We start from the raw sequence: 27,765 nt of genomic DNA on the forward strand, positions 1-27,765 counted from the left end.
TATTTAGCTCTTACTGTGTACTAGGCACTGGGCTAGGCACTGAAGATATAAAAGCAAAACCAGGGTCCCTGCCTTCAAAGAGTTTACATTCTGGTAATGGGAGATAACATGCAAATAGCTATGCATATACAAGATACATGAGTGTAAATGCCAGGGAATCTCAGAGGGCAAGCACTAACAATGGAGGTCAGGGTTTCAGGACCAGGCAAAGACTCCTGTAGGACATAGAATTTGAGCTGAATCTTAAAGGAAGGGGAGAGGAAAGAGATAAAACATTCTAGGCATTAGGAGTGGCCAGTACAAAAGGCTGGCACTGGGATATGGTGTGTTGTGTGAAAAGTAGCAAAGATTCAATGTATCAGTATACTGTAGGACATGAGAGGAGCTAAAGTGTAAGAAAGCCGAGGGCTGCAGAATTGGTGCTTTCAAATCATGGTGCTGGGGAAGACTTTTTGAGAGTCCCTTGGACAGCAAGGAGGTCACAGTCAATTCTTTCTCTCTCTCTCTTTTTTTTTTTTTGGTGAGGCAGTTGGGGTTAAGTGACTTGCCCAGGGTCACACAGCTAGTAAGTGTCAAGGGTCTGAGGCTGGATTTGAACTCAGGTTCTCCTGAATCCAGGAGCACTATCCACTGCACCACCTAGCTGCCCCACAGTCAATTCTTAAAGAAATTAATTCAAACTATTCAATAGAAGGTCAAATAATGAAGCTGAAGCATGGCCACATAATGAGAAGGTAGGACTCATTGGAAAAGACCCTCATGCTGAGAAAGATTGAAGGCAAAAGGAAAAGGGGACAGTAAAAGTTAGGGTCATGGAAGCAACGAACATGAACTTGGACAAACTTTGAGAGACAGTGGAGGATAGAAGGGCGTGATGTACTATGGTCCAAGGGGTCCTCAAGAGTCTGACATGACTGAAAGACTGAACAACAACAAAAGTCTAAGAAGACTAGAAAAGAACTATATTTACAATAACCACATTTTAAAGACAACTTTGAAAGACTTAAGAACTGATCGACACAATGACTAACCACAATTCCATAGGAATTATGAATGCATGCTACTCACCTCCAGACAGAGATGTAATAGACTCAGGGAGTAGATTAAGACATATTTTTTTGGGGGGATGTGGCCAATGAGGGAATTGTTTTTGCTTGATTATGTACATTTATTGAAAGGATTTTATTTTTCTCTCTCTTTTTTCAATGAGGAAGAAATAGGAGGAAGAGAATATTGTTTTTTGTTCATTGAAAAATTTTAAATTACAAAAAGAAAACTGAAAAGGTAGGAAGGGGATAGTTTGCGAAGGGATTTAAATCCCAAATAGAGGATTTCATATTTAATCCTGGAGATGATAAGAAGCTGTTATAGTTTACTGAGTTGAAGATAATATGGTAAGATCTGAGCTTTAAGAAAATCACTTTGGCATGGAGGATGTATTGCAGTGGGGAGAGACTTGAGACAGGGAGACCAATCAGCAGATTATTTCATAGTACAGGCAGGGGCTGTTATATTGCTGTCTTTTTTATTCCCAGCAACTATCACAGTGACTAACACATAGTAAGCATTTAATAAATGGTTATGGATTAATTGATTGATTCAACAAATATATATATATATATATATATATATATATATTTAGCTGCATTATGGACAGTTAGTACAGAGTGACTTACAGCAGATAACAAATGGCTCATTCAGATTAAAGTGTAATTGGGAAGAGGCAGCTAGGTGGTACAGTGAATTGAGCACCAGCCCTGGAGTCAGGAAGACCTGAGTTCAAATCTGACCTCAGACACTTAACACTTACTAGCTGTATGACCCTGGGCAAGTCACTTAACCCCAATTGCCTCACCAAAAAAAATGTAATTGGGAAGTGTTTACTAAAATAAACAAAAATGCAATACAACCTAGATAATATTAATTTGTGTGTGTTTGTTTTTTTAAGTCAATAGCCTCCCATTTCTATTTGAATTTGACATCAAAGGCTTACAGGAAACCCCTTGAATTTGCAAGTCATGGAAGATGTTCAAAATATAAATTCTGAGCAAACAGCACAGATTTAGGGATTATTACAGAATATAACTCTAGATAGAAATAAATCTAGTTGTAGATGTGGATAGAGAAATAGACACACTGAAATGTAGTAAGTGCATCCTTCAAAAGACTCCTACTCCAGTACCTCATTAGAGCATAGCCTCACAACATGGTCTATAGTCTCAGAGATTAGAACAATATTACTCAATCTCTGATGGGTTGGAACCCATCAACCCAAGCCAGGCAGGGTTCAAGTACAGGCCCAGAGACAAAACTATCTTCGATTCAAGAACTAGCCTTGCCAAACAGAAAGAGGGCATTGAGGGTAAAATAAGTCCTGTAAGAGATCAGGTAAAGTAAGATGATTCCAAGAGATAAAACTGGAAGAGGGGAATATAATAATGTAATTAAGTTCAACAAGTATGAAGAATATGAAGAAATATGTCAAGACCTTTATGAAACAGTGCAAAGCAAAAAACAAACAGTAAAATCAAAACTTGAAGTAGAGAGTGTATATACTAATGCCATATAAGAGGAAAAGCAAATAGAATGAATAAACACTCCTAATGAAAACTTAAAGGGAGTGACTAAAAACATGTCATTTTAAGTTAGGTGGTGCAGTGGACAGAGTACCATGCCTGGAGTCAAAAAGACCTGAGTTCAAATCCAGCCTTAGACGCTTACTAGCTAGGGGGCCCTGGGTAAGTCACAACCCTGTGTGCCTCACTTTCCTCACCTGTAAAATGAGCTGGAGAATGAAATGGCAAACCATGCCAGTGTCTTTGCCAAGGAAACCCCGAATAGGGCTGTGAAGAGTCAGATACATGACTGAAAAATTGACTCGACGATAACAAAACAACAACATTTTAAGCACCAAACTTGGTTCCTTTAAATGTAAGTAGTTACAAAGCTTAGTTGTATTGATGCTTAGTAAAACATTTATGATCAATTATTATTTTTAATCTGGAAGGAAAACAGCAGAGGGAAATGTCAGTATCTACACTGATCCATGTTCATTGCTTATGATAATGGAACCACCTCATTTGTTGTACTGTATAATCTCAATATAGTTCTGATCAAATCTATGACACAATGCCAGTTAAGAGAAGGAAGTTGAGAAGAGTAGCCACACTAGACCAAATAAATGTATCCAACCTGGAAGAGTGACACAATTTTAGAGGAAGGAAAAAAATAATCATTTTTAAAGCACCTACTATTTGCCAGGCATTGTGATAGGCACTCATTTTGCAAATATTATCTCATTTGACTCCCACAACAACCCTCAGAGGGGAATGGTGTTATCTATCCATCTTTTCTAGTTGAGGAAACTGAAACAGACAGAGGATAAGGGACTTGCCCCATGGTCACACAACTAGAAAATGTCTGAGGCTGAATTCGAACTGAGTTCTTCCTGAATCCTGGCCTAGTGCTTTATTCACTATGTCATATAACTGCCCTCAGAAGGTCCTTGTAAAACAATTTTCTAGCTATCTCAAAGAGCGAAAGATTCCAAAAGAATAAAAAAAATCAAATATACGAAAAGGGTAAACCAAGGAGCCATCAGTAGGACCTCAGTGATGCTGTGCATAGAACACTGTTTGATGCCAAGAAGACCTGAGTTCAAATACTGCCTTGTTATATCTACTGTATGATCTTGGGCAAGTCATTGAACTTCATCCAGCCTTATTTACTTTTTTTGGCAGGGCACTGAGGCTTAAGTGATTTGCCCAGGGTCACACAGCTAGTAAGTGTCAAGTGTCTGAGGCTGGATTTAAACTCAGGTCCTCCTGAATCCAGGGCCGGTGCTTTATCCACTTTGCCACCTACCTGCTCCAGTTACTTTCTATAAAATGAGAGCCTCCAAATTCTTTCCCAGTTTTACATCTATGATGTGTCATCTCTAGAAAAATCTTTATGAGATTGATATGTGCACATATAATTATAATCTTTAATGAAAATCTTTCAACCACAGTTTATTATTTTGTGAAAGCTTATGCCTAAGCTCCCTTCCAGTTCTCCATCCCTTTTTTTCTATGAACACAAGAGAAGAAAACAGGAAGGCATTTGTATAAGATTTTCTACAAGAGACCACGTCTTCAAAGTCTTCAAATTGATGAGAGGTGCAAAAAATAGAATATCCTGTTGTCTATTGTTTGTTGATTAAAAAAAAAACAAAAAACAAAAAACATCTTTGACTCATAGAACATAATGCATCCTTAATGACCCTCCTGAGACAATACCTCAACCACACATGTTAGAATCATAAAAAAATCCTATGACAAATGCAATCACAGAAATTGCCTTGAATGACAATCTGCTGAGTATCAATATCAAGGAAGGTTTAGAACATGGAACCATTTACTCATTTAGGTGCTTATCGATGTCATGGAGAATTCCTTAGGTGGAATACAAACAGGAGAGGGATGCTCTGTGAATGATGAGCTTCTTTAAATACTCCTGTTCACTGATAACTTAATATTAATTGTGTTAAGGTCTGGAACATTATAAAGCTTCCTTACTAAAATCCATAGTCCCTTGAAACAGATTAGCCAAAACAACCACATTGGGAGAAAAAAAAAGAGAGAAGATAAAATTCAGATTGCTCCAATTGAAGCATGATGATTGGATGAATAGCCCATTGAGTTAATGCATCAGAATATATTTTATAAACACACACATGTGTGTAGATATGTATACACATATACACACATATATACATACTATATAGTCATATTATATTGACTCTCTAAGACTGTTAGTTGCAGTCTAGATGCTAAACTACATTGGGAGTAAGTTTCCTCATTGGGAGTTCAGTATACACATATATACACACATTTATATATGCACATATGTGGATATGTGGATACATATTTGCTCATACATGCATACAATATACATGTTTGTACATATACATATACATATGAGTCAACATTGTGTGGTGGCTAGAGAGCTTCCTCAAAGCCAGGAAAATCTAGGTTCAAACCCTTCCTCTGACACATGCTAGCTATGTAACTGGCATAATTTTCTAACTAGCCTCTCTATGTTCTGGAAAATTCTCTAAGACTGTAAGTTATGGAGAAGATGGCAACCTGCACTGGTAGAGGGAGTTTCCTCACCTGGAAGTCCCCTACAATAATGAAAACACAGGACCAGTCCATAATATATGCGTGTATTTATGTATTCCTATATATGACAGAAGCTATACATGGACAATTGAATAGGAGGAAGATACTGGAATGTGTTTCATATGGGAAATTATTCAGCTCTTTCAGCAATCCCCTAAAAACTGTCTTTTTTATAACAGCAATGTTCTCATGGTAATTCTATATGTCTGCTTGCTATGGATGAGGCCATAGGATTCTAGAAAATAAGATCACAGAGATTTAGAGCCAGAAGCTATCTAAGTTGAATCCCCTTATTTTACAGATGAGGAAACTGAGGCCTGGAGAGTTTAAATGACTTTTCCAAGGTCACAGAGGTAGTAAATGACAGTGGCAATATTTGAATGCAAGTCCTCTCACTCAAATTTTCAGGTAACCCAAAGCACATTGGAAAGATGTGTGGCAGATGTGAGAGATCTACGGTGTACCACCAATGATTTGCTCATGGGAAGTGGTATACTATACATCTATAAAGTCATGGATGCCCAGAACAGGAGGGGCATTGCTCATATACTAAGAGGGAAGGGTAACAAATGGACAGACTGTCAGCAACACTCACACCTATGTGTATTTGTTTGTTTTTTTGCGGGGCAATGAGGGTTAAGTGACTTGCCAGGGTCACACAGCTGGTAAGTGTAAGTGTCTGAGGTCGGATTTGAACTCCGGTCCTTCTGAATCCAGGACCGGTGCTTTATCCACTGTGCCACCTAGCTGCCCCCCACCTATGTGTATTAAAAGAATTAGTGAATGCCTCCTGGGAAGATCTATGGAAAGATATGGGCAAGACACAAAGGATAAGTATAAGAAGTCTAAAGGAACTGTGATCCTTAGCCCTGATAATACTCACAATGATGACATCACAGGTCTCTAGAAATCATAGATTGAATGGACAAATAAAATTCAATGAACAAATTATATTGCTTAGTCTTAATTCATAAACACAAGCTTCACACACAGGTTATCAGCAATAAGACTTATGCAAATAAAAAAGCAGAAACTTGGAATATTCTTAACTAGCCAGACAGGTGGAACAAGTATGGCAGGCATAAACTAAGATCCTGTATATGAGAGAGATATAAAGATCACATGCGCCTTATACCTAGATATACTGTTCACGCACGTCATATAGTCCTCTTACAATTCAGTACTCAGGTTCCACACCACGTGCACAAGGCAAGCAGTTCATGCATTTCCTCTCCTTAAATTGGTATTCTTTCTTATACGGGATGTTTTCCCCAATTCCCGTGGTTGAGACAGGATGCAGCTGAGAGCTATTTGCAGACCACGTCTTGGATCAAGCCACTGGAATCTGCATCTAATACAGAACCTATGGGCGATGCTGTTTCAGGGACAACCAACCCCAACAAGTTCAACCACAGTGGGAAAATCTGAGGAACGAGACAAAACCTCCCAAAGCAAGGGTAGCTCATACTGCCGCTGAACCTTTCCAAGAGCACGCTTCTTCTCCACCTGACCCCCAGCCACTGCCCAAGTGACTAATGGCTAAGTCATAGTCAAAGGAAGGCTCAGCATGATCACGCTCACAAAACACCCCCCAACACACACACATCCTCTTTACTCTGCTGTTTTTAAAGTAGAAAGGGCACAGTGCTCAAGGCATATCATCAAGACATAGAATCTTAAATAAAATCTTTTTATTTTCTTTTTTTGGCGGGGCAATGAGGGTTAAGTGACTTGCCCAGGGTCACACAGCTAGTAAGTGTCAAGTGTATGAGGGCAGATTTGAACTCAGGTCCTCCTGACTCCAGGGCCGGTGCTTTATCCACTGTGCCACCTAGCTGTCCCCTAAATAAGATCTTAAACTGTTATAGCTGGTAAGGACCTCAGGGGCCATTTATTCCAATTCCTCCCCAGAGCCTGAATCCTGTCTAACTAATGGTGGTCATATGACCTCATTTGAAGACCTCCAATGACAGGGAACTCATTACCTGATTCCTTTTCACTTCTAGACCAAGGAATCATGGTTCCACTTTGGTATACAGTTATCCCTCCCATATCTTGGGGGGGTTAGGAGCATGGAGCCCCCCCCCAATATGGAAAATTCACATAAAAAATTTTGACCCTCTCCATACCAGAGAACAAGTCTGAATTATTATTATTTCAAAATATAAACTATGTTGATATTTTACAATAGCACATATATTTTTATGCATTTCTGAGTTTCTAAACTTTTTCTGTATTGTCTGCTGGCCTTTGCATGTCATCTGTGGCCTCCACAAGACTCCCCCAAAATTCCCATTTAATTTCTTATGCTGATCAGAAACATATTGAAACTGCAATGAGTAAAGTCGCGATGTGGAAGGGATAACTGTTTGTTTTTCTTATGTTTAGCCAAAAAAAAAAAAAAAGATCTCCCTGTTAACTAGTAACAGCTAATATTTATATAGCGCTTATCATATGCCGGACACTGTGCTAAGTGCTTTACAATTATTATCTCATTTGATCTTCACAACAACCCTAAGAAGTAGGGACTATTTTAACTTCCGTTTTACAATTGAGGAAACTGAGGCAGATAGAGGTTAAGTGACTTGCCTAGGGTCACACAATTGATAACTGTCTGAGCCAAGATTTGAATTTACTCCCTAAATTCATGTTACTACATCCACTGGTCCTTTGGAGACAAGCAGAACAAGTCCCCTTTTCCACTATGTGACCTTTCAAATATCTGACAGCAGCCCTCATCTCCCCACTACATCTTCTCTTCTCCATCCTGAGCATCTCTAGTTCTTTTAACTTATCTTTGGACGACATTGTTTTCACAGTCCCTTGCCCTGCTCTGCCTTTTTCTACCTATGCTCCAGCTTGTCAAAGTTCCCTTCAAAAACTCAATATCATATCTCAGATATATACGGCCTTAACACAGTCAGCTACCATGGGATAAACTGAAAAGCCTGAGGCTTTTAGAGCTGTAGAGTCTCTCAGCTTTTATATATATACACATACATACATACATACATACACACATATATACATGTATATACATTTTAATTAATATATTACATATAATAGTCTCCCAGCTCTTATATATAAGCTCTTGGCTCTTCATAGATAATAGAATTATAATTGTCTTCTTTTTCCATCTGCAGAATCTATGAATCCCCTGTGTCTATCCCTGTCCATTGACTTTCCCATATCTGGACCCAGAGCCACAGTGAAGTCCTAGGCCCCCTGAGCCTCATGACATAGCAGAGCACTAGCTGAATAATCATGGACTTAGAAGCCATCTTTCCAAACTTCTTATTCCAGAGGATGAAACTGAGACCCATAAAGATTAAGTGATTTGTTCAAGGTCCCATAAGTAGCAAAGAGCAGAGCCAGGATTCAAACTCAGAACTTGTGATTCCTGGGTCAATGGTCTTCCTACTTTCTCATGCCACCTCAGCTGTTTCCCTAGTTCTGTCTCTAATTTGCTTCATGTTTCAGTTGCCCCAACCATAAAATGGGTAGCATCACCAGTTCTTCCCACTTTGCAGAATTGTTGTGAGTATTTGAAATGAAGACACTCCCAAACAGTATAAAATGCCATATGCGTTGGCAAAGAATAAAATGCAAGATAATATACTTATTCCAAAAGAACAGGCTACTAAAGGCAGCATGATGTAATAGTGAGCCTGCTGGAGAATCAGGAAGACCTAAGCCCAAGTCCTGCTTCTTACATGTGACCCTGGACAAGTCCTTCTCAGTGGTCCAGACAATAACTAACTCCAAGACTGTAATTTTCAGAGCAAGAGCTGATGTGCATTGGAAGAGGGAGTTTCCTTATTGGGAGTTCTTTATCATAGGTCCAGTTAAATCATAGGTCCAGTCAACCCAAACCTTCCCTGCCTCATGATAACAAAATGAAACAAAACAAGACAAAAACAAAGCAAAACAAAAAAAAAAACCCAACAACTAAAGGCAAAGGTATACTTTAGGTCAGAAAAATGTTATCATTCAATCACGTTTTCTCTTTCAGTTCCAATTACAGTACTTGATTTCCACCCTCTAGTGAACAGTGAACTTAAATAATGAATTAGTGAATTTAAACATGAGCATTTTTCTAGAACATTGGTGCTCAGGTTAATAGGAAAGATTTCAAGCTAGCATAAACCTCAGAGGTCATCTAGTCTCATCCCTTCATTTTACAGATGCAGAAACAGTGAGAAACCCAGAGAGGTGAACTGACTTTCCCAGAAATCATTCATTACACAGTTAGTAAGTGGCTCAGCCGGGTTTGGAACCCAGACCCTCTGACTCCAAATCTTGGCACCACGAGATGTACAAAGATGAAGATTCATTAGACATCAGTAACAGCCTACTGGTAGGATCTATTTATATTTTCTCCATTTCTCCTAAAGGGGTCAGATCTGTATGAATACATCAGTTATTCTGAAGCAACTTTGTGATTTGCTGCCCAGCTGAGTGCCAGGCTGATGGGCCACCAGCTTATCCTTAGAGGGTAGGCCGATCCTTGTTACATCTGTAGCTTCCTAGGCTAATTACAACAGAAGCCATGCACTAGGGAACCAGCTGGACTGCAGAACTAAGGTTTTTTGTTTTTGTTTTTGTTTTTTTTGGTGAGGCAATTGGGGTTAAGCGACTTGCCCAGGGTCACACAGCTAGTAAGTGTTAAGTGTCTGAGGCTGGATTTGAACTCAGGTCTTCCTGACTCCAGGGCCAGTGCTCTATCCACTGAGCCACCTAGCTCCCCCAGAACTAAGTTTTGAAAGGCGATCCTTATGTGCCCCACCCCCTGCCCATGAGTGGAAGATCTAACCACTTGGGACTTCTTAGGGAGAATAAGAAGAAAATATTTCCTCACAAATCCCATTGTGAGTCTATGTGAACATGCATAAAAACAGGTATGTTAATGTCTGTCTGGTTGAGTCAACTGGTGGCACAGGGGGAAAGATCACCCAGCCTGGAGCCGAGACAGCTTATTAGTTGTGTGATCCTGGGAAAGTTACTTAACCTCTGTTTGCCTCAACTTCCTCATCTGTAAAATGAAGATAATGATATCATCTACCTTGTAGAATTGTTGCGGGAATTGGATGAGATAACATTTGTAAAGTGCTTAGTATAATTCTTGTCATATAGTAGGTCTTAATAAATGCATATACCTTTACCCTTCCTTTTTCCCCATCTGGTAGTCTACAGACTTGGTCATTGCCCTGACTGCTTTAGTCATCACTCATGTTACTTTGAACAGGATGACATCTTACCATCTCTATATCATAGGATTATTATTAGATTAAAATGTAATCATGATATAAATGCTCTAGAAAAGTAGGAGAGACTTTGTTGTAATCATCATCTCTGTGAATAGATTTTTAGTGGGTTTTCCATCTCTGGGGACACAAGTTTAAAGAATAGATACCATATGAACCCTCAGCATCAGGAGATACCAATAGGCTAAGGAAGGCCAACCTGACACAAGTTGGAAACAGAACAGATTAGTTTCCATACTGATCAGTGGTGGGAATAAACGCATGAGTTGGCTACTGCATTCCCAGCCTGGGTAAGATAGGCAGCACCAGTCTCAAAAACCAAACCAAAAACATAAAATAAAAAACCCAAACTAAAACAACAACAACAAAAAACCCAAACCAAACCAAAGAACATGATATAGCAATGACTGAACTTTTGAGATCACTATAGCTATCTGGGTTACTCCTATCACAGTGTCCCTGGATCTTAGTCATGAACTTAGGGTATAGAAGGATGTGGAGAGGCAGATGCTACCTTTAGAGTCAGAGAAAGAATTGAGAAATGTATAGAATGATCTTACATGCATATATACATACATTATATATGTATTTGTGTGTATACATCAAATTTGGGTCTGATGGTAGCCATCTCTAGGGCAAGACAGAGGAGGGAAGAAAAAGGGGAAAAAGACATTTACAGGATAACTTTATTATATATTTTAAAGGAATAGCAAGTTGTACATAATAGACTTGCAGTTTCATGGGCAAAAAATGTATCACATAATAATAATGAGAAGGAGGAGGAAGAGGAGGAGGAGGAAGAGGTCTGGTGCAGAGCTGAAGGTAGAGTTAGAAAAACTCAGAGGGGCGGCTAGGTGGCACAGTAAATAGAGCACTGGCCCTGGAATCAGGAGTACCTGAGTTCAAATCCGGCCTCAGACACTTAACACTTACTAGCTATGTGACCCTGGGCAAGTCACTTAACCCCAATTGTCTCACTAAAAAAAAAAAAATAATAAAATAAAATAAAAATAAAATGTTTTTTTTTTAAATGGGGCAGCTAGGTGGCGCAGTGGATAAAGCACCGGGCCTGGATTCAGGAGTACCTAAGTTCAAATCTGGCCTCAGACACTTGGCACTTACTAGCTGTGTGACCCTTGGCAAGTCACTTAACCCTCCTTGCCCCGCAAAAAAAAAAGAAAAAGAAAAAGAAAAAGAAAAACTCAGGTTCAAATCCTCCAACATTTAATAGTTGTTTGATTATAGTCAAAGAACTCACTGTCTCTGAGGATAATGATATTATCTGTAGAACCTACTTCACAGTGTTATGGGGCTCCCATGAAGATGAAGTTTTGTGAACTTTAATGCACAATGCAAATATTGGTTATTATCAGGACAAGGGAGAGACAGAGGCAGCAAGAGACAAGAGAGAAAGACATAGACTGAGAGACAGATAAAGAAAGACAGGGAGAGACAGGCAGACAGAGGCTGAGACGGAGACAGAGAGAGAGGGAGACAGAAACAGAGACAAGAGTTCTGAGGCTCTCAGCTAACTCTGCTGCCCCAAAGCCTGAGAAGGTGGCTGGGATCCCAGGCTCTGTCTGGTTTTGGTTAGTGGGATAGAAATGTGGTGAAGTTAGGGGTTCCCACAGGCAGGTCTGGAGTGTACTTGTTGCTCCTTGAAAGGGAGGTGGTGGCTCTGGCTTGGCTATCTACTCTCACTACACTCTCTTCCTCTGTTGCCTCCTTCAACATTCCTCACCTCACTACAGGTGAGTCTCAAATTTGTATCCCTAGTCCCGGCTTCCTGTGACCAAAAGTCTTATCTTTTCAGAAATATCCTGCTAGACATTTCTACCTGGATTCTTTGCCTGTATCTTAAACCCAACACATCCAAAACCAAACTCAACTCCTCTCCCAAACCAACTATAATGGGCTACCTTCCATTCTTTCAACATACTTTGAAATTTCTTGCTCCTATACTCTTACTGATGACATAGCTTCTACCTTAAGTGGCTTTCTACCCACTTCCCTAATCAAAATCCCATACAACCTGAAAGGCTATCCACAAATATCACCTCCTTTGTGAGGTCTTGCTACAAAGTAATTTGTTTCTTCACTCAACTCCTGTATAATTTTATTCATGCCATTATTATAAGCCATCTATCTAGTATCATAGCTATGTAATAGCTCTGCTTGATACCTGAAATTATAGTGGATGTTTGTTGAGAGCCCAGAATATGTCTTATTCCTCCCTCCCATGTTTCCTTCCTTCCTTCCTTCTTCCACAGGGCCTACCACAGTGGCCTACATACAAGTAAGTGCCATGGAATTTAGTAGGCTCGTTGACTTGACTTTACCTAAGTTTTTGGAGACTGTTTGCTCAGTGAATATCAGCTCCTTGCAAGTAGGGATTATTTCATTCACTGTCTTTGTGTCCCCAGAGGCTAGCACCAGGCTTGGCACATAGCAGATGCTTAATAAATAGCTGTTGATTTAATGGTTCTAAGAGCAGACTCTTACATAAGGCAGATCTTTTGAAGCCTGGCAGCTCTCCCATGCCCAGCCAGACATGGCAGGAGCCCCCTTTAACTGCACCATCAGACTCTAGTCCCACAGTGCCCTGGGCTGGCCCCCTCATCTTAGCAGCCTTTTGTGGACTGACCCAGACTTCCAATTGCCTAGCACTGAAGCCCTGCCTGCCACAGAAACCATAAGTGAATAATGAGGCCTTATGCCTCAGCAGAAGAACATCTGGCGAACACACATTCATACTTTTGGTCCCTCCCTCTCTTCTCCCCCCTCCCTCCACCACCAGATTCTGCGCCCCTGCACTCCCTGCCTTCTCTCTCCCAGCCCATCAACTGAACCATGGGCAGCTGTAGTCAGCACTCTCCTACCTGGATCCATTCATGTGGTCATATTCCCTCTTAACGTTGACCCTCACAGGCTGGTTGATCCACTCCTGCTGAGGTGGGAGGGGGTTGATTTTGTGCGGCTGGCCATAGTCAGGGTTACCAGAGGCGGTCATGTCGTTCTTGGGGAGATGAGCTGCTCCAAATGTGGAGTCAAAGAGGGATTGGTCGTCACTCACCACCGACAGAGCCTCCTGGAAGAGCACAACAGGGGAGAGAGAAAGTTTGTAAGTGTCACTAGTCAGTCAGCCATGAGGTGGCTTCTGCACTCTCTGTCTGAGCTGGCAAGCCGCTTGATAGATGCCCTCTCTTCACCTGAAAGTCCCCTCTGGGAGGGGGGAATTGCAGGTTGAATCACAGGCCCTGGGTCACATTACCCCTTATGCAAAGTGTGGGATTCTTTTTTGGGTTGTCCTGGACTAGAAGGGGGGTGAGGGTAAGGAAGGGTATCAGCCTCCTGTGGTCCAAACATTTGTTAACTTATCTAGAGAGCATCATTATTATGTTATATCTTTCTGGTCAGTTTGGGATGGAAGGCAGGGATGGAGGCTACAAAATGAGCAGAGGAGAAAGAAAGGCGGCACAGAAATGGCATCACCTGGAATGTCCCCTGTATATTGGCAACACAAAAAATGAAATGGTCCCTGGCACTGGAGCAGGCGTTGTGGTACCCTGGGAAGAGCATTTCACTTGGAGTCAGAGACCCTCCATTCAATTCCCAGTTCTGCTCCTTACTCCCTAAGTCACCTTGTACAAATAATTTAATCTCTATGGGCCTCCAGATTTTAGAGAAACTGTGTGATGAAGTGGAAAAGGTGCTGGACTTGGAGTCAGAGGACCCGGATTTGAATCCAGGGTCTGCCACGAACTATCTGTATTACCTTAGACAAGCCAATTAATTTCTCTGGGCCTCAGTTCTTCATATATAAACTAGATTATGGCTTCTCAGGTTCCTCATAATTCTAAATCTAACATCTTGTGGACTACACTTGAAACCCCATCCCTAAGCCCAGATCCCATATAGACGGGTTCAAAGACCCCGTGTTTTAAAGATTGAACTGCTTTTTTTTCCCCTTACAGGAAGGGAGTAATTGTTCAGTACCAAACTGTCCTGATAACAATTACAATAACAATAACAATAATAATAGCTAGCCTTTATATAGAGCTTTAAGGTTTACAAAATGCTTTTCAAATATTTCCTTATTTTATCGTCACAAGAGAAGTAGGTACTATAATTATCCCCATTTAAAAGATGGGGAAACTAAGGCAAACCAAGGCTAAGTGACTTGCTCAGAGTCACCCAGCTAGTGTAGTGTCAGAGGCAGGATGTGAATTAAGGTTTCCCTGACTCCCTCTCCAGCACTCTATCCACTGCCTTGCCCTCCCCTCTCCACAGTTGCCTCAGAGAGATTCCCCGGACTCAGTCACCTCTTTGGCATCTATCTCTGTGTCTCTGCAAAGTCTCCTCCCCATACCTTGAACATACTCTTCACCTCAGTCTTTTAGAACTCTGAGATTCTTTCGGGCTCAGCTCAGGTGCCCTATGTCATAGACTCCCAGGAGAATGTATAGACTCCATGAGAAAAGGGTTTCTTTTGTTCTGATCTGTTTCCCCAATGCATGACATACAGCTTTGCCCACAGTAGGCACTTAATAGATGTTTAATTTGTTGAATTGAGTGGAGTGATTTGAAATGTCTATACTTTCTGACTTTGATTGAAGCTACAAAAGGAGCAGAGGAAAGGAGAAAGTAGAAGTAGGAGAGAAGTAAATGTCTCATTCGTGTTCCCTTAGCCCTCATTTCATTAGGGAAGATGAAACTGAAACTATATTCTGGGCAGGATTGGGTGAGAAGAAGCCCAGGCCCATAGTTTGAGGCATTCCTTGGGTTGATGATGGGCAAGGGATGACAGATGTGCTGTTATAGTGATTCTGGTGAGAGATGAGCTCTTGTTTGGTATCTGGAAACTTGGGTTCAAGCTTCCAATTACTAGCTGTGTGGTCACAGGTAACTTTCTAGGATGTTTGTTTCCTTGTGTATAAAATGGAGATAATACAAATACAACCTAGCTCAAAGTTGTTGTGAGATAATTATTTATATACACCATGATATAAATGCCAACATGATTTTGCCATGGAAATGTCAGACTATCTTGCCAATGTTCTGATAAGTGTCACAGCCATCACTATCATTGCTACTGTATGAGATTCTTCCAATATTCTAAATTAGGGATGTCCATCAGAAGCAGCAAGTTATATGACAAAAAATTACCACAAATTAGAAAATAGTATTATTAAAAATGGAATGATTTTGAGGACTTTTTATAAGCTGAAGAAGAGTGAAATGAGCAGAACTGAGAGTATAATTTATAAAAAAAAAAAAACCCACACACATAAACAACACTAGTAAGGACAAATAACTTTTTGGGGAGCAGGAAAATGAGGGTTAAGTGGCCCAGGGTCACACAGCTCATAAGTGTCAATTGTCTAAGGCTGGATTTGAACTCAGGTCCTCCTGAATCCAGGGCTGGTGCTTTATCCACTGTACCACCTAGCTGCCCCTAAGGACAAATAACTTTGAAAGCAAACATCTTGAACAGTAAGAAATACTATCAATACATTGAACATCCAACCCAATAATTCCAGAGGACTGAATATGAAACATTCTACTGACAAAGAACTGACAGTTTTAGGGTGCAGAAACATATCTAGTTTCGAATACAGCCATTTAGAGAACTTATTTACTTGGCTCTGTTACAATAATTTTTTTTCTTTTTTTTAATGGGGTGGAAGTGGGAGGAAGAGAAATAAATTTCTATTTTTTTTTTTAAAGAAACATGGTGGGGCTGCTACAGAAGTAGAACGAAGCTAACACATTCAGATGAGATCATTGTATTGTTAGTTTTGCTTAATTGTTTTACTTTTTTACAAGAAACCTCTGCTGTAGTCGAGGGTAATCTGTAAATGTTTGTGGTGGAAAAACAAAACACATTAATAAAACTTTTTAAAAAGAGAAGATAATGAGATTTGCATGTGTTTATTACCCCTTTGTCCTTGTAATTCCTGAGAGTTGAGTTTATATTCCCTTCAAAATAAGGAAAAGAAGCAGTCATTCATGTTCTAACACTTTCTATCTGTGTGACACTGGCCAAATCACTTGAGCTTCTCTGAATTTCAATTTCCCTATCTGTAAAATGAGAAAGATAATGCCTGTAGTACCTGCTTCATTGGGTTGTTATGTGTATTGAATAATATGCATAAAGTAATCCTTAAACCTTAAAATACTATCTAAATGTTGGGTATAATTATCATCTATTATTCATTTTATTCATAAAATATATATTCTCTTAGGCCACCATTAATAATCATTCTCCATCCATTCACTGACTGATGGTAGTTCCCCTCCATTATGCAACAAATTAAAAAAACAGACAAACACAGTATGTATGGATACAGATAAAGAACATCAAAGGACCTCTTAGTTTTGAACTTTTTCTATGACCCTTGTTTCACTCATCCCCTTTCTTTGAATATCTTCCTCCCCCCAAAAAACAGATTACAAATTCTGTTCCACTCTCTCTCTGCTGACCTCACTCCCAGTGTTGTACTTAATGCCAGCACGGCATCCTTGTTTCCAACAGGAAGGCTGTTCTCATGTTGTTTCCGGCTGGGACCATGGCAGGAAGTACAGGAAATCACACCAGGAAGTCTGCTTCTGGACCAAAAAGACTTGGATGTTATAGATAAGGCAAAGGGTGAAGGGTTTAAGGTTGAACTTCCAAAGTTACCACCACAACATCCAAAAAGTTCACTGTCCCCAACTGAGTGAATGTTGATAGTTTCTGGATCCACAATGTCCTACTCTTGTTTTCTACCCAATTTCCTCATGGTTTGTTCTGTGGAGAGCTGGTACTTCCCTTGATCCCGTATGAAAAATCCTGTGGTGACTTCCTTACAAAATAAACTGTTCTATCATGCATGTGATATAAAGACTGCTATATGCACTAGGAATTGGCTTACTGTTCCTTGTAGGTTCCCAGAAATAAAGAATTGGTTTGATGTAATTCTGGTTTTGTAGTGTCACACATCATTATAAATGTCTTTTTGTATAAAGTATAAAGATGAGCTTGCAGAGCAATCTCCTCAGTTCAAGATATTAAAAACTAGGTGTCATCTATGGAGAAGGGACCTCAGTTTATACACTTTATATCATACATGATACTATTGTGGCATCATATATGAAATCTGAAGCATTCAAGAGAGAAAAAAATGACTACATATGAAAATTTACTCAAAGATTTTGGCCAAAGACAAAGAGACCCTCATTTATGTACTATTTTCAGTGGTCCAAATATTGTGGCAAGAAAATACACAGAATTTAGCCAAAATACAGCAAGTCTCTTGTAAACTGTCCCTTCCACCACCCTTAACTTATGACTTGATTATTGTGGTAGCCTTCTAGCTAATTTCAGTGTCTACATATTGGTACCAGGCTTATCACCCAAAAGCATCACTCCAATTAAATCACTCTCCTATTGAAAAACCTTTGTTATATCTCTATTTCCCTACTATATGACACCTACATTTTCAAAACTTTACATTAGCTAACTCTAACCTACCTATACAGCCTTATTTCTTACCCCACATCTTCAACAAGCACCTTCTGCTCTAATTGGAGGCTTTATAAAAAGCTATTCAGGGGCAGCTAGGTGGCTCAGTGGATAGAGCACCGGCCCTGGATTCAGGAGTACCTGAGTTCAAATCCGGCCTCAGACACTTAACACTTACTAGCTGTGTGACCCCGGGCAAGTCACTTAATCCCAATTGCCTCGCTTAAAAAAAAAAAAAAAAAAAAAAAAGCTATTCACCTGGAATTCTCCTTCTGCCCATACATAAAGTCTTCCTTGACTATTGCAGAACTCTCTTTCTCCACTTAAATTCAAACCTAAAATAACATAATTTAGCCCATATCTATTTTCTCTCCTGTATTGTTTGTTGGTTTCTATTTCATATGCTTCAGCCTTATCCCCACAACTAGATTATATAAATGCCATGACAGCTGATGCCACATTTCCTAGCTCCGCTGCAATACTGGACACATGATGGAAGTATGAGGACTTGTTGGTTGGTTGATAGATCAGTGACATCTGGACAAAACCCAGTAGATATAACCTCCACATAAGATACAGAAGTTCCTTCAAGAAGATTCTCTGCTCCAGTTTGCCATGATGACAAAAACTATCCCACAGCCTATAAGATCTGGAGAAATTTGCTTCTTTAAATCAGAGAGAAAGCAAATTTAAGCCACTTGCTCAATATCAGATCTTCTAGAGCAACATTCAGAAATGACCCTGAAATGAGAAAAGCATGACTAGTGGATGTGGGACCTCCCAGATCTTATGACAGTCCAGTAGCTAGGTTTCCCTTCTTAATACAGGGAGCCAACATAACTCAAGAAATAGCAACTTGCTTTGGAATAGGATTTTGAAAAGCACCTTTCTTTAGCCTTCCTTTACAGAGTGAGTAGAGGTCAGGAATTGTGGTTATTTATAGGGCCTCCCTATTCCACTAAATGACAGAATTCTAGAACTAGAAGAGATTTTGCAGAGTCATCTGATCCTGTAGCCTGTCCCTCAGCAAGTAAAAGCCTAAACCATCCATCTATGATGCACATTAGTACTGCATTAGTTCATATAACTTGGAGAGCACTCACACAGGCCACTACCTGAGATCAGTCAAAAAACAAAAGCAAAGAATGTCTTTGCCAAAATAGAAGGCCATCCTTTGGAAGCACCCTCTTCTGCCCTATTCTATACTTTAAAACCCTTTGATATCATACTATATTCTCTCTTCCTTTGCTCCAGTTTCTGACAAAATGATAGATGTTCTTCTTGCTAAGGTCAGTCCCTCAACTTGTCACTAGACCCTCCTAAAGCCCCTAAAAGTTGGAGAAAATTGATTCCTTAAACTGAAAAAGTCAATTTAAACTGCCTGCTCAATCTTGGATATTTTAGACTAATTCCTCTAGGAACTTGCTTTATAGCCACTGCTATCTCTTGTCTTCAATATCTACTGCTCCATTCCCTACTGCTCCCCAATATTCCCAGATTTTACCTACACTTAAAAAACCTTTACTTAACCTTGCCATCTCCTGAAATGATTATCCTATATCTCTCCCCCTTTTCACAAACTTTTAGAAAAAGCTCTCTATACTCCTTGCCACCACTTCCTCCTTTTCCATTGACCTCTCAACCCTTGCAACCTAGTTTCCGACCCCACTATTCAACTGAAACCATTTCTCTAAGGTTACCATTGTTCTCTCAATTGATAAACCTGATAGTCTTTTTCTTAGTCTTCATCTCTGCAATCTCTCTTCAACATTTGATGCAGTTGACCACTCCCTCCTCCTTAATACTCTTGCCTTCCTTGGCTATCTTGCTGTTGGAAGAAGAATAATCCACTGATTTCTCCTGATTCTCCCCACTCCTGTCTGATGGCTCTTCAGCATATTATTATCCATTCCTCACCTTCTAACCATGAGTATCATATGAGGTTCTATCCTAGGCTCTCTTCACTCTCTATAACCTTGTGGTTTTTTCTCCTCCCATTCTTTCAGTTACAATCTCTATCTACATAGCTAGTCTTAAATTTTCTTGTGAACCATACTATCAAATACCTATTGGGCATTTCCAATTATGTGTCCTTTAGAAATCTAAAATAGTATACCCAAAACAGTACTCATTATCTCTTAATGAAATAAATTTCTCATCTTCCAAATGTTTCTATTTTTAAGGGCTCTACACATTTATATAGGAGGTATTTATGGCCCAATGGAAAGAGCAGCAGATTAGACTTCAGTAGATGAACTCTAATGCTAATTTTACCCATCTGTATTCCTCTTTATTATACTAACACTGTTCCAACACAGTAATAGATCATCAAAGAAATAAAACCAAACAGAGAATTCAAAAGTGCATAAGGGATGACACTTATTCAGGTGTTGTGAATCCAAAAGCTGTTCACTACATGGCTATTGAATAAATGAATGTCTACAAGCATTGAATGATTTTTGTTAAATTTTAAATGTATCCTCATTACTAGCTTAGGATATTTTAAAACAGGGTCAAAAGTATTCCCCCTTTTTACTCAATACTAATATTCATTGGCTGTACATACCACAGATGGAGGAGGCAAGATAGAAAGCTCATCTTTGTATAGACTAGATGAATGGGCCAAAACTAAGAAGAATAAATGTAAAAGAGATAAATGTGATCTTCTGCCATTAGGTTAAAAACCTTAAATGTACAAGTACGTGATGGACATGGCTGGAATGCAATTCATATAAAAAGACTAGAAGAATGCAATTTCCATATATATGGAAGATAGGTTATGTGATATTAGGCTGCATTAAAAAAATATAGAATCAGGAGCAAAAGAATTTATAGTTCTGCTGTACTCTGTACCATTCAGACCACATCTAGAATACCATAATCATATCTACCTGCCATGTTAGGAGGAACTATGCATGAAAATTTTCCCTGGAGTAGTCTTATCCCAGTACTTCAAGGTGGAATGGAGGTGACTGTGGCTTCTTGAAGTCTATGACAGGGGATGAAAGCTTAGATAGGGTCTACCAAAAGGGAAAGATTTTACCAAAATGGTCTTGGAGAAAAACCATGACTGTTGTCTAAGGAATAGTCTTGGCTTGAATGAGATTATTAATTTCATTGGTCATAATGATCCATGAAATGGACCAAAAAATGAAAAAAAAAAATGTCCTGAATCCTATAAACCCTCTTCTACCTCCACGGTAACTACAGCAAACCACCTACAAAAACCTATTTACCTCTTGACACTCAATTTTTGTGCTATGACCAACAAGCTAATGCACTGCTGATAAAACTGAATTATTTTTATCTTGCCATTTTCTGTATAAATGAAATAACAGGCATGAAAAGGTTGACAATAAACAGAAGGACAGATTGCAGACCCTTCTTAAGTGAATGAAGGAATTAAGTTGGTTTCATTTTATGCCAAAAAAAAACAAAAAAAGAGCACCATTTCATGACATATGTGATAAATTCCCCTTGTAGATATGATGACAAGCATAAACTGAGAAACCACTGCAAAGATAACTGTAGCTTAAGTGTTGATGTCTATAGCAAAGGATTAAGGACAGAACATCTATAAAAGACTTTGAGAAGGTCTTCCAAACTAAATCTACATATACCTTGATGCTCAATGACTTATAGTTACTTGCTCCAAACCAACCTGTTTGAATACTCTATTGACTAAAAAATGAGAAATGGACAAAAGTGAAGATAGCAAATCTACCACCATTGCTTATAAAAGTCTGACTGGTACAAAACAGTTGCCACAATGAGGTTTTAAATATAGAGTATAAACTCACTTGTAATACAGGGCAGAAGAGCATAATGGAGGATTTTGAGAAATACCACCTCACAAAATAATGAAAAGCTATTGAAAAGAAAATAATTTTGTATAAATCTTAATGTTGGATTCAGATAAGCCAGATGATCCAGAGAATATTTGTAGATAAAACTGAAAAGACAACAAATAGATATAAAATAAAATCTGCTGGTGCTTTTGTAGTAAACTATCTCTATCAGCAACAACAGCAGAAATGCCACCCTTGGACTCTATCACTTCCATACCACATGTCCTATTGAGAAAGTCACAATGGGCATTCCTTATGTAATGACATGAAGTTCCCTCTCTTGTTTTCTGAGAAGTACTGTCAGATGCATGCAAGTCTTTTGGGAGGAACCGCCTGCCGTTGAGCCCAGTTCTCTGGAGACAAGAAGATTCTTTAGCCAAAGGTAGGTATAGAGATGTGACGTTTTTGTTTGTTGGGGTTTTTTGTTGTCATTTTTGTTTTTAGGGCAGGAGAGGACTAAGGAAGGTGGAATAGAGCTGAGACAATAGACCCAACACTTCAGTGATCCCTCAATTATCCAGAAGAATAAATGATCTATTGTAGGGATTACAGATGCTGCTTAGTTTCCCCTCTCCTTTTTCTTGAAGTTAGCTATTTGTCCATTTACCTATTCCTTCGTATTTCTAGTAGAAGGCGGGTGGGAGAAGTGACAGTATGGGAAATACACAAGATATACTAGACACCCCTTTCTTCTTACCTATTTAGCAGCAAGGTAAGCAAGAAAGAAGGTAGAAAATATTAGTCAACGAGCAGATACAAATTTAGCACCCAAAACATGTGTGCAAGTCACTGAGCTAGGTCCTGTCCTGTGGAACTATTGAGTGATTGAGGGCTTTGTGATTCAATTTCACCAACAACTTGAGTCAGTGCTATGGGCCAATAAAGCATTGTTCTAGGTGCTGAGGGAGATACAAAGACCAATAAGAACACACCCCTGATTCTTTAGGAGTCTGTAGTCTAGTATAAGGGATGTCAGTCAACTAGCATTTATTAAGCACCTACTGTGTGCTAGGCACAAAGCTATGACATACATGCGAATAAATATAAAGAGGTTGCTAGAGCATATTAATTCATTCAATCTGTTTATTTACTGATAAGGAAAATTAAGCCATAAATGCTAAGTGATTTGTTCAACTATGACCTTAAATTTACATCATGCTAGGTAGTATGGTGGCCAGAGTACTGGGCTTGGAATCAGGAAGAATCATCTTCATGAGTTCAAATCTAGCCTCAGACACTAACTGTGTGACCCTGGGCAAGTCACTTAACCCTCTTTGTCTCCATTTCTTCTGGAGAAGAAAATGGCAAACCACTCTAGTATCTTTGCCAAGAATACCCTAAATGGGGTTGCAAAAAGTTAGACATGACTAAAAAATGACCAAACAACAACAAATAAGTTTCCAAAGCATTTTGGTGTATATATGTTCTCTTATTTTAACCTCATGCTACTTCTATGAGGTAAGGAGAGGAGGTATTTTCATCCCCAGAAACAAAAACCATAAAAGAGGTATAAGCAGAAGTGCTATGAAATTTTGAAGACACATGAGACAAACATAGTGTTTTTCTAGAATACAAAGGGAAAGGGTAATATTTGAGCTGAATTTTTTGTTGTTTTTTGCAGGGTAATGGGGGTTAAGTGACTTGCCCAGGGTCACACAGCTAGTAAGTGTCAAGTGTCTGAGGCCAGATTTGAACTCAGGTCCTCCTGACTCGAGGGCCTGTGCTTTATCCACTGTGCCACCTAGCTGCCCCTTTAAGCTGAATTTTAAAGAAGTTAGTAGGCTTTCAATAGCCACAGAAGGAAAGTATTGTATTCCTGGTTTGGGGAAATAGTGGAGTAGGATTGGAGGGAAAGCAAGTTGTAAAGTAAGATATATGAAGATGAGGGGTGTGCAATGAGGCTAGAAGACTAGGTGGAGGGTCTTGAATGCCACATTAGGTACTTTTAGATTTATTCCCTTGACATTAAGAAACCATTGAAAGTTTTGGGGATGTGTAAAGACATATATAGATGTGTGTGTGTGTATATATATATATATATATATATATGAAAAATTAATTGTATATACCCACAGCATTTAGGATGGACTAAAGCAGAGAAAAATTAGAAACAGGGAGACTGATTTGGACACTCTTGCAATAGTCATGGAAATAAATAATAGGGGCCTGAGCTAGGATGATGACAATATAAACAGAAAGGATGGGACAGAGGTCTTCATCTATGCCTGAACCATAATCCCACAATTAATTCCATCTATAAGGAAGCTCACTTCCAAAGGATAACATTTAAAGGTGATAGAATCCCCAAATATTATTTTTAGAAATTACATCTATTATTCCTAAAATGCAATTGGGGAATCTTAGGCTCATAATAATGGACTTTCCAAGAAACTCTCTAGTAAGAAAGCATCAGAGCCAGAACTAGGAACAAAATCTTTGGATGTTCACTGAAGAATTCTATTACTGCACCAATTTCCAAAAAAAAAATGGAAAAGAATGGAATTTGCAAATTCTAAATCACTGAACTTCATTTTGATTACTAGGAAAATTCTAGAATTTTTTATTCAAGGAATGGATTGTAAAAATTTAGAAAAATAATTAGTTATCACTAACAAAACAGCTTAATCAATAACAGGTCATGCCAGAATTATTTAATTTTCTTTTTTGATCAGGTAGATGAGATGAATGCTATAGTCACAGTATACCTAGATTTTAGCAAATGTGGTTGAGAAAATTTCCCATGATGCCCCTGTAGACACAATGGAAACCAAAGGTACATGGATTTGTAACTATTTGAATGATCTGATCCATGGAATAGCTGTTAATGGATTGATGTCAGCCATCACTAGACTTATACTCAAAACCTTTTTCCATTTTGGAAGGACCTATCAAAACTTGACATAGCCTTCAAAAACACATGGTCACCCCTGCACCCACTATATGACTTAAGAAGAGTGGAACTGGGTTAAGGAAACTACCCAATTTCTTTCTAGGCTTTAAAACAAAGCAGGTTAGATTTTGATAAGTAAGTGAAAATAATTATTTTGTTTCCTCTGATGCTGAGCTGGGGCCTAGCATTGAGCCTAGAGCCCCTGTCTGATTCCTAAACACAATTAATTCAACATTTTCTTCCTAGGTCACTTAAATCTTAACTCACAGAGAGAGTTTCTGCATTGGATAACCCTGTGAGAGGCAGACGGCTAAGTTCCTGGAAGATGCAATCAGAATTCCTTGCAGATGAAAGTACTTTATTTAATGGGGTTTAATAAATTAAGAGGAAGAGCATGAATGAGTTGAGAGAAGAGGGTCTCAGAACACCATAAAAACTGGAGAGAGACATGCGATGTAACAGAATCCAGAGCTATAACCCTTTTGTTAATCACAGGTCTCCTATTAGGCTTCTCTCCAGGTCTCCCCTGGGTATTTACCTTGGTTGTTGACTTTGAGTTTTCACAGTCACTTTTCTGACCATAACCACATTTAAAGGGCATCTCTAAAGATCAAAGTTGAATTCTCCTCCTACAGAATGACTTTACTTACAAAAAAAAATGGAAACTAACATGTAAAGGCTGAAAGGTTAGGCTGAACCCCCAGAGGGGGAAACTTTACAGTGTGTTTCACTTTCTCTTTTCTTATAGTCCTGAGACCATTCAGCAAACTCCCCTTTCCCGGGGAATGTGGAGGTAAAAATAATAACTAATATTTATATAGTGTTCACTAAGTACCAGGTATTGTGCTAAGCATTTTACAATTATTATCTCATTTGATCTTACAACAATCCTGCTAACATTGTCTCCAATTTATAAATGAGCAAACTGAGGTAAATAGAGATCAGGTGATTTTGTCCAGGGTCACACAGATAGTAAGTGTCTGAGGCTAAATTTGAACTCAGGTCTTCCTGCCTCCAGGCCTAACACTCTATCCACTTCACCACCTAGCTTCTGGGAGGAGGGGTAGGGGAAGGAGGTGAAGGAGGGGGAGGAGGAGGAAGAATGGGCAAAGTTCTATCACAAAGATTTCTTTGCCTTCTGACACTAGGAACCAGTTTCTTTTCCCATTCTCATCACCTTCTACGGTAGATGCCTCAGATGTGAATGGAGAAAAGAGGACAATGAATTTTAAATGTTGAATTTGCTATCTCTCATGCCTGGAATATCCTCCCTCCTCATCTCCACCTCTACTTCTTCTTCGGGCGATGAGAATTAAGTGACTTGCCCAGGGTCACACAAGTGTTTGGTGTCCGAGGTCAGATTTGAACTCACATCCTCCTGAATCCAGGGCTGATGCTTTATCCACTGTGCCACCTAGCTGCTCCTCCATCTCTACTTCTTAGAATCCCTAGATTTCTTCAAGGTTCAGTTCAAGTGTTATCTTCCCTACAAAACCTTTTGGGATCAAGCTGCCATTGCCTTCCACCAAAATTGCTATCTATCTATCTATCTATCTATCTATCTATCTATCTATCTATCTATCTATCTTTCTTTCTTTCTTTCTTTCTTTCTTTCTTTCTTTCTTTCTTTCTTTCTATCTATCTATCTACCTATCTATCATCAATCATTGATCATCTATTATCTATTATCTCTCTTACACACACTATAAATAGATATACACATATATACACATACCATATATATAGATTCATATGAAAATTTATCATTAATATGCCACATTAATGTTATATTCATATTAACATAAATAATATGGTGATACATATACATATATTATGTTGCATTAATGCCCATTATTAATTATAGTATATGATAATATATTCTATACACAAATGTATTAAACTATAGTTTAATGCACATATTCATATAGGTATGTGCACACATGTATACATATGCACAGAGATGTGTGTACATATATATATATATATATATATATATACCTGTCCCGTGTGTATATAAACTCCTTGAGAACAGGGGTGGATTTACTTTTTTTTTTTTAATCCCAGCACCTTTCACAGTGCCTGGAACACAAAAAGTGCTACATAAATGCTTAGTGATTAGTGGTTTGAGTTTTGTTTTCCATAAAATGGAGGCCATAATTATAATAACAACTCACATTTATTGAGTCCTGTAAGATTCATAACCAATTCTGTGAGGTTTGGAGTGAAAGTATTATGGACCTCATTTCACAAATGAGGAAACTGAGGCTGAAAGAGATGAAATGACTTGTCCTATGTCACACTACTCATAAGTGTTGGAGCAGGCTCCAAACCCAAGTCTCCTGGCTCCAAGTTCAGGTTCTATCACAGTGTTTGCCTAACCTCTCACCTCCCTTGGAAAGTTAGAAGAAATTGATAAAGCTGTGTGCCACTGACATGGCATGATATTGACCTCCAAGATTTGAAACAGCAAGAGAAGAAGTTGGGTAAAACATGGAGAATAATACTGAAAGGACAAACAGTTCTTGTTTGTTAAATTCCTTGAAAAATGTGTATATTATATTATACATTATATAAAGATATAGATATAGAGATGTATGTGTGTGCATCCATATATATATATATATATATACACACATACATATATATACATATATACACATACATATATATATACACATACATATATATATACATATACATATACATATATATACAGGGTATCCCAGAAGTCTTGTATGTGGTTTTCAGTTTTAATAGCTTAAATAGCACCAAGGCTTTTAGAACACCCTGTATATGGGCATGTATATACATCTATGTGTGTATGGAAATCTATGTTTGTGACTATAGATGTAGACAGAGACATATAGACATATATAAATATAGAGACATTGGCATAGATTAGATACAGATATAGAAGTAGATATAGGCAGACATAGACAAAAGATTTAGACATAAATATATACAGACATATAGACATAGATTACATATATATATAGATTAGATAGAATTAGAGCATATCTATGCATATATACATACACGCATTTATATATAGGTGTATGCATGTATGTATGTATGTATGTATATGTAGTTTCTCTCT

General features: G+C 38.8%; 1 protein-coding gene across 4 annotated transcripts in view; it reads right to left on the bottom strand.

Annotated features, from left to right (window-relative positions):
• FLI1 (Fli-1 proto-oncogene, ETS transcription factor) overlaps nucleotides 1-27,765 on the bottom strand; it is a 163,161-nt gene that overhangs the window by 70,431 nt on the left and 64,965 nt on the right. For all 4 annotated transcript variants that reach the window (XM_043997204.1, XM_043997205.1, XM_043997203.1 and 1 more), the window contains exon 2: nucleotides 13,306-13,514. In XM_043997204.1, coding sequence (XP_043853139.1) covers nucleotides 13,306-13,514 — 209 coding nt within the window. The remainder of the gene's footprint in view (nucleotides 1-13,305; nucleotides 13,515-27,765) is intronic.

Source organism: Dromiciops gliroides, chromosome 3 (genome assembly GCF_019393635.1).
Source record: "Dromiciops gliroides isolate mDroGli1 chromosome 3, mDroGli1.pri, whole genome shotgun sequence".
NCBI classification, from domain to species: Eukaryota; Metazoa; Chordata; class Mammalia; order Microbiotheria; family Microbiotheriidae; genus Dromiciops; species Dromiciops gliroides.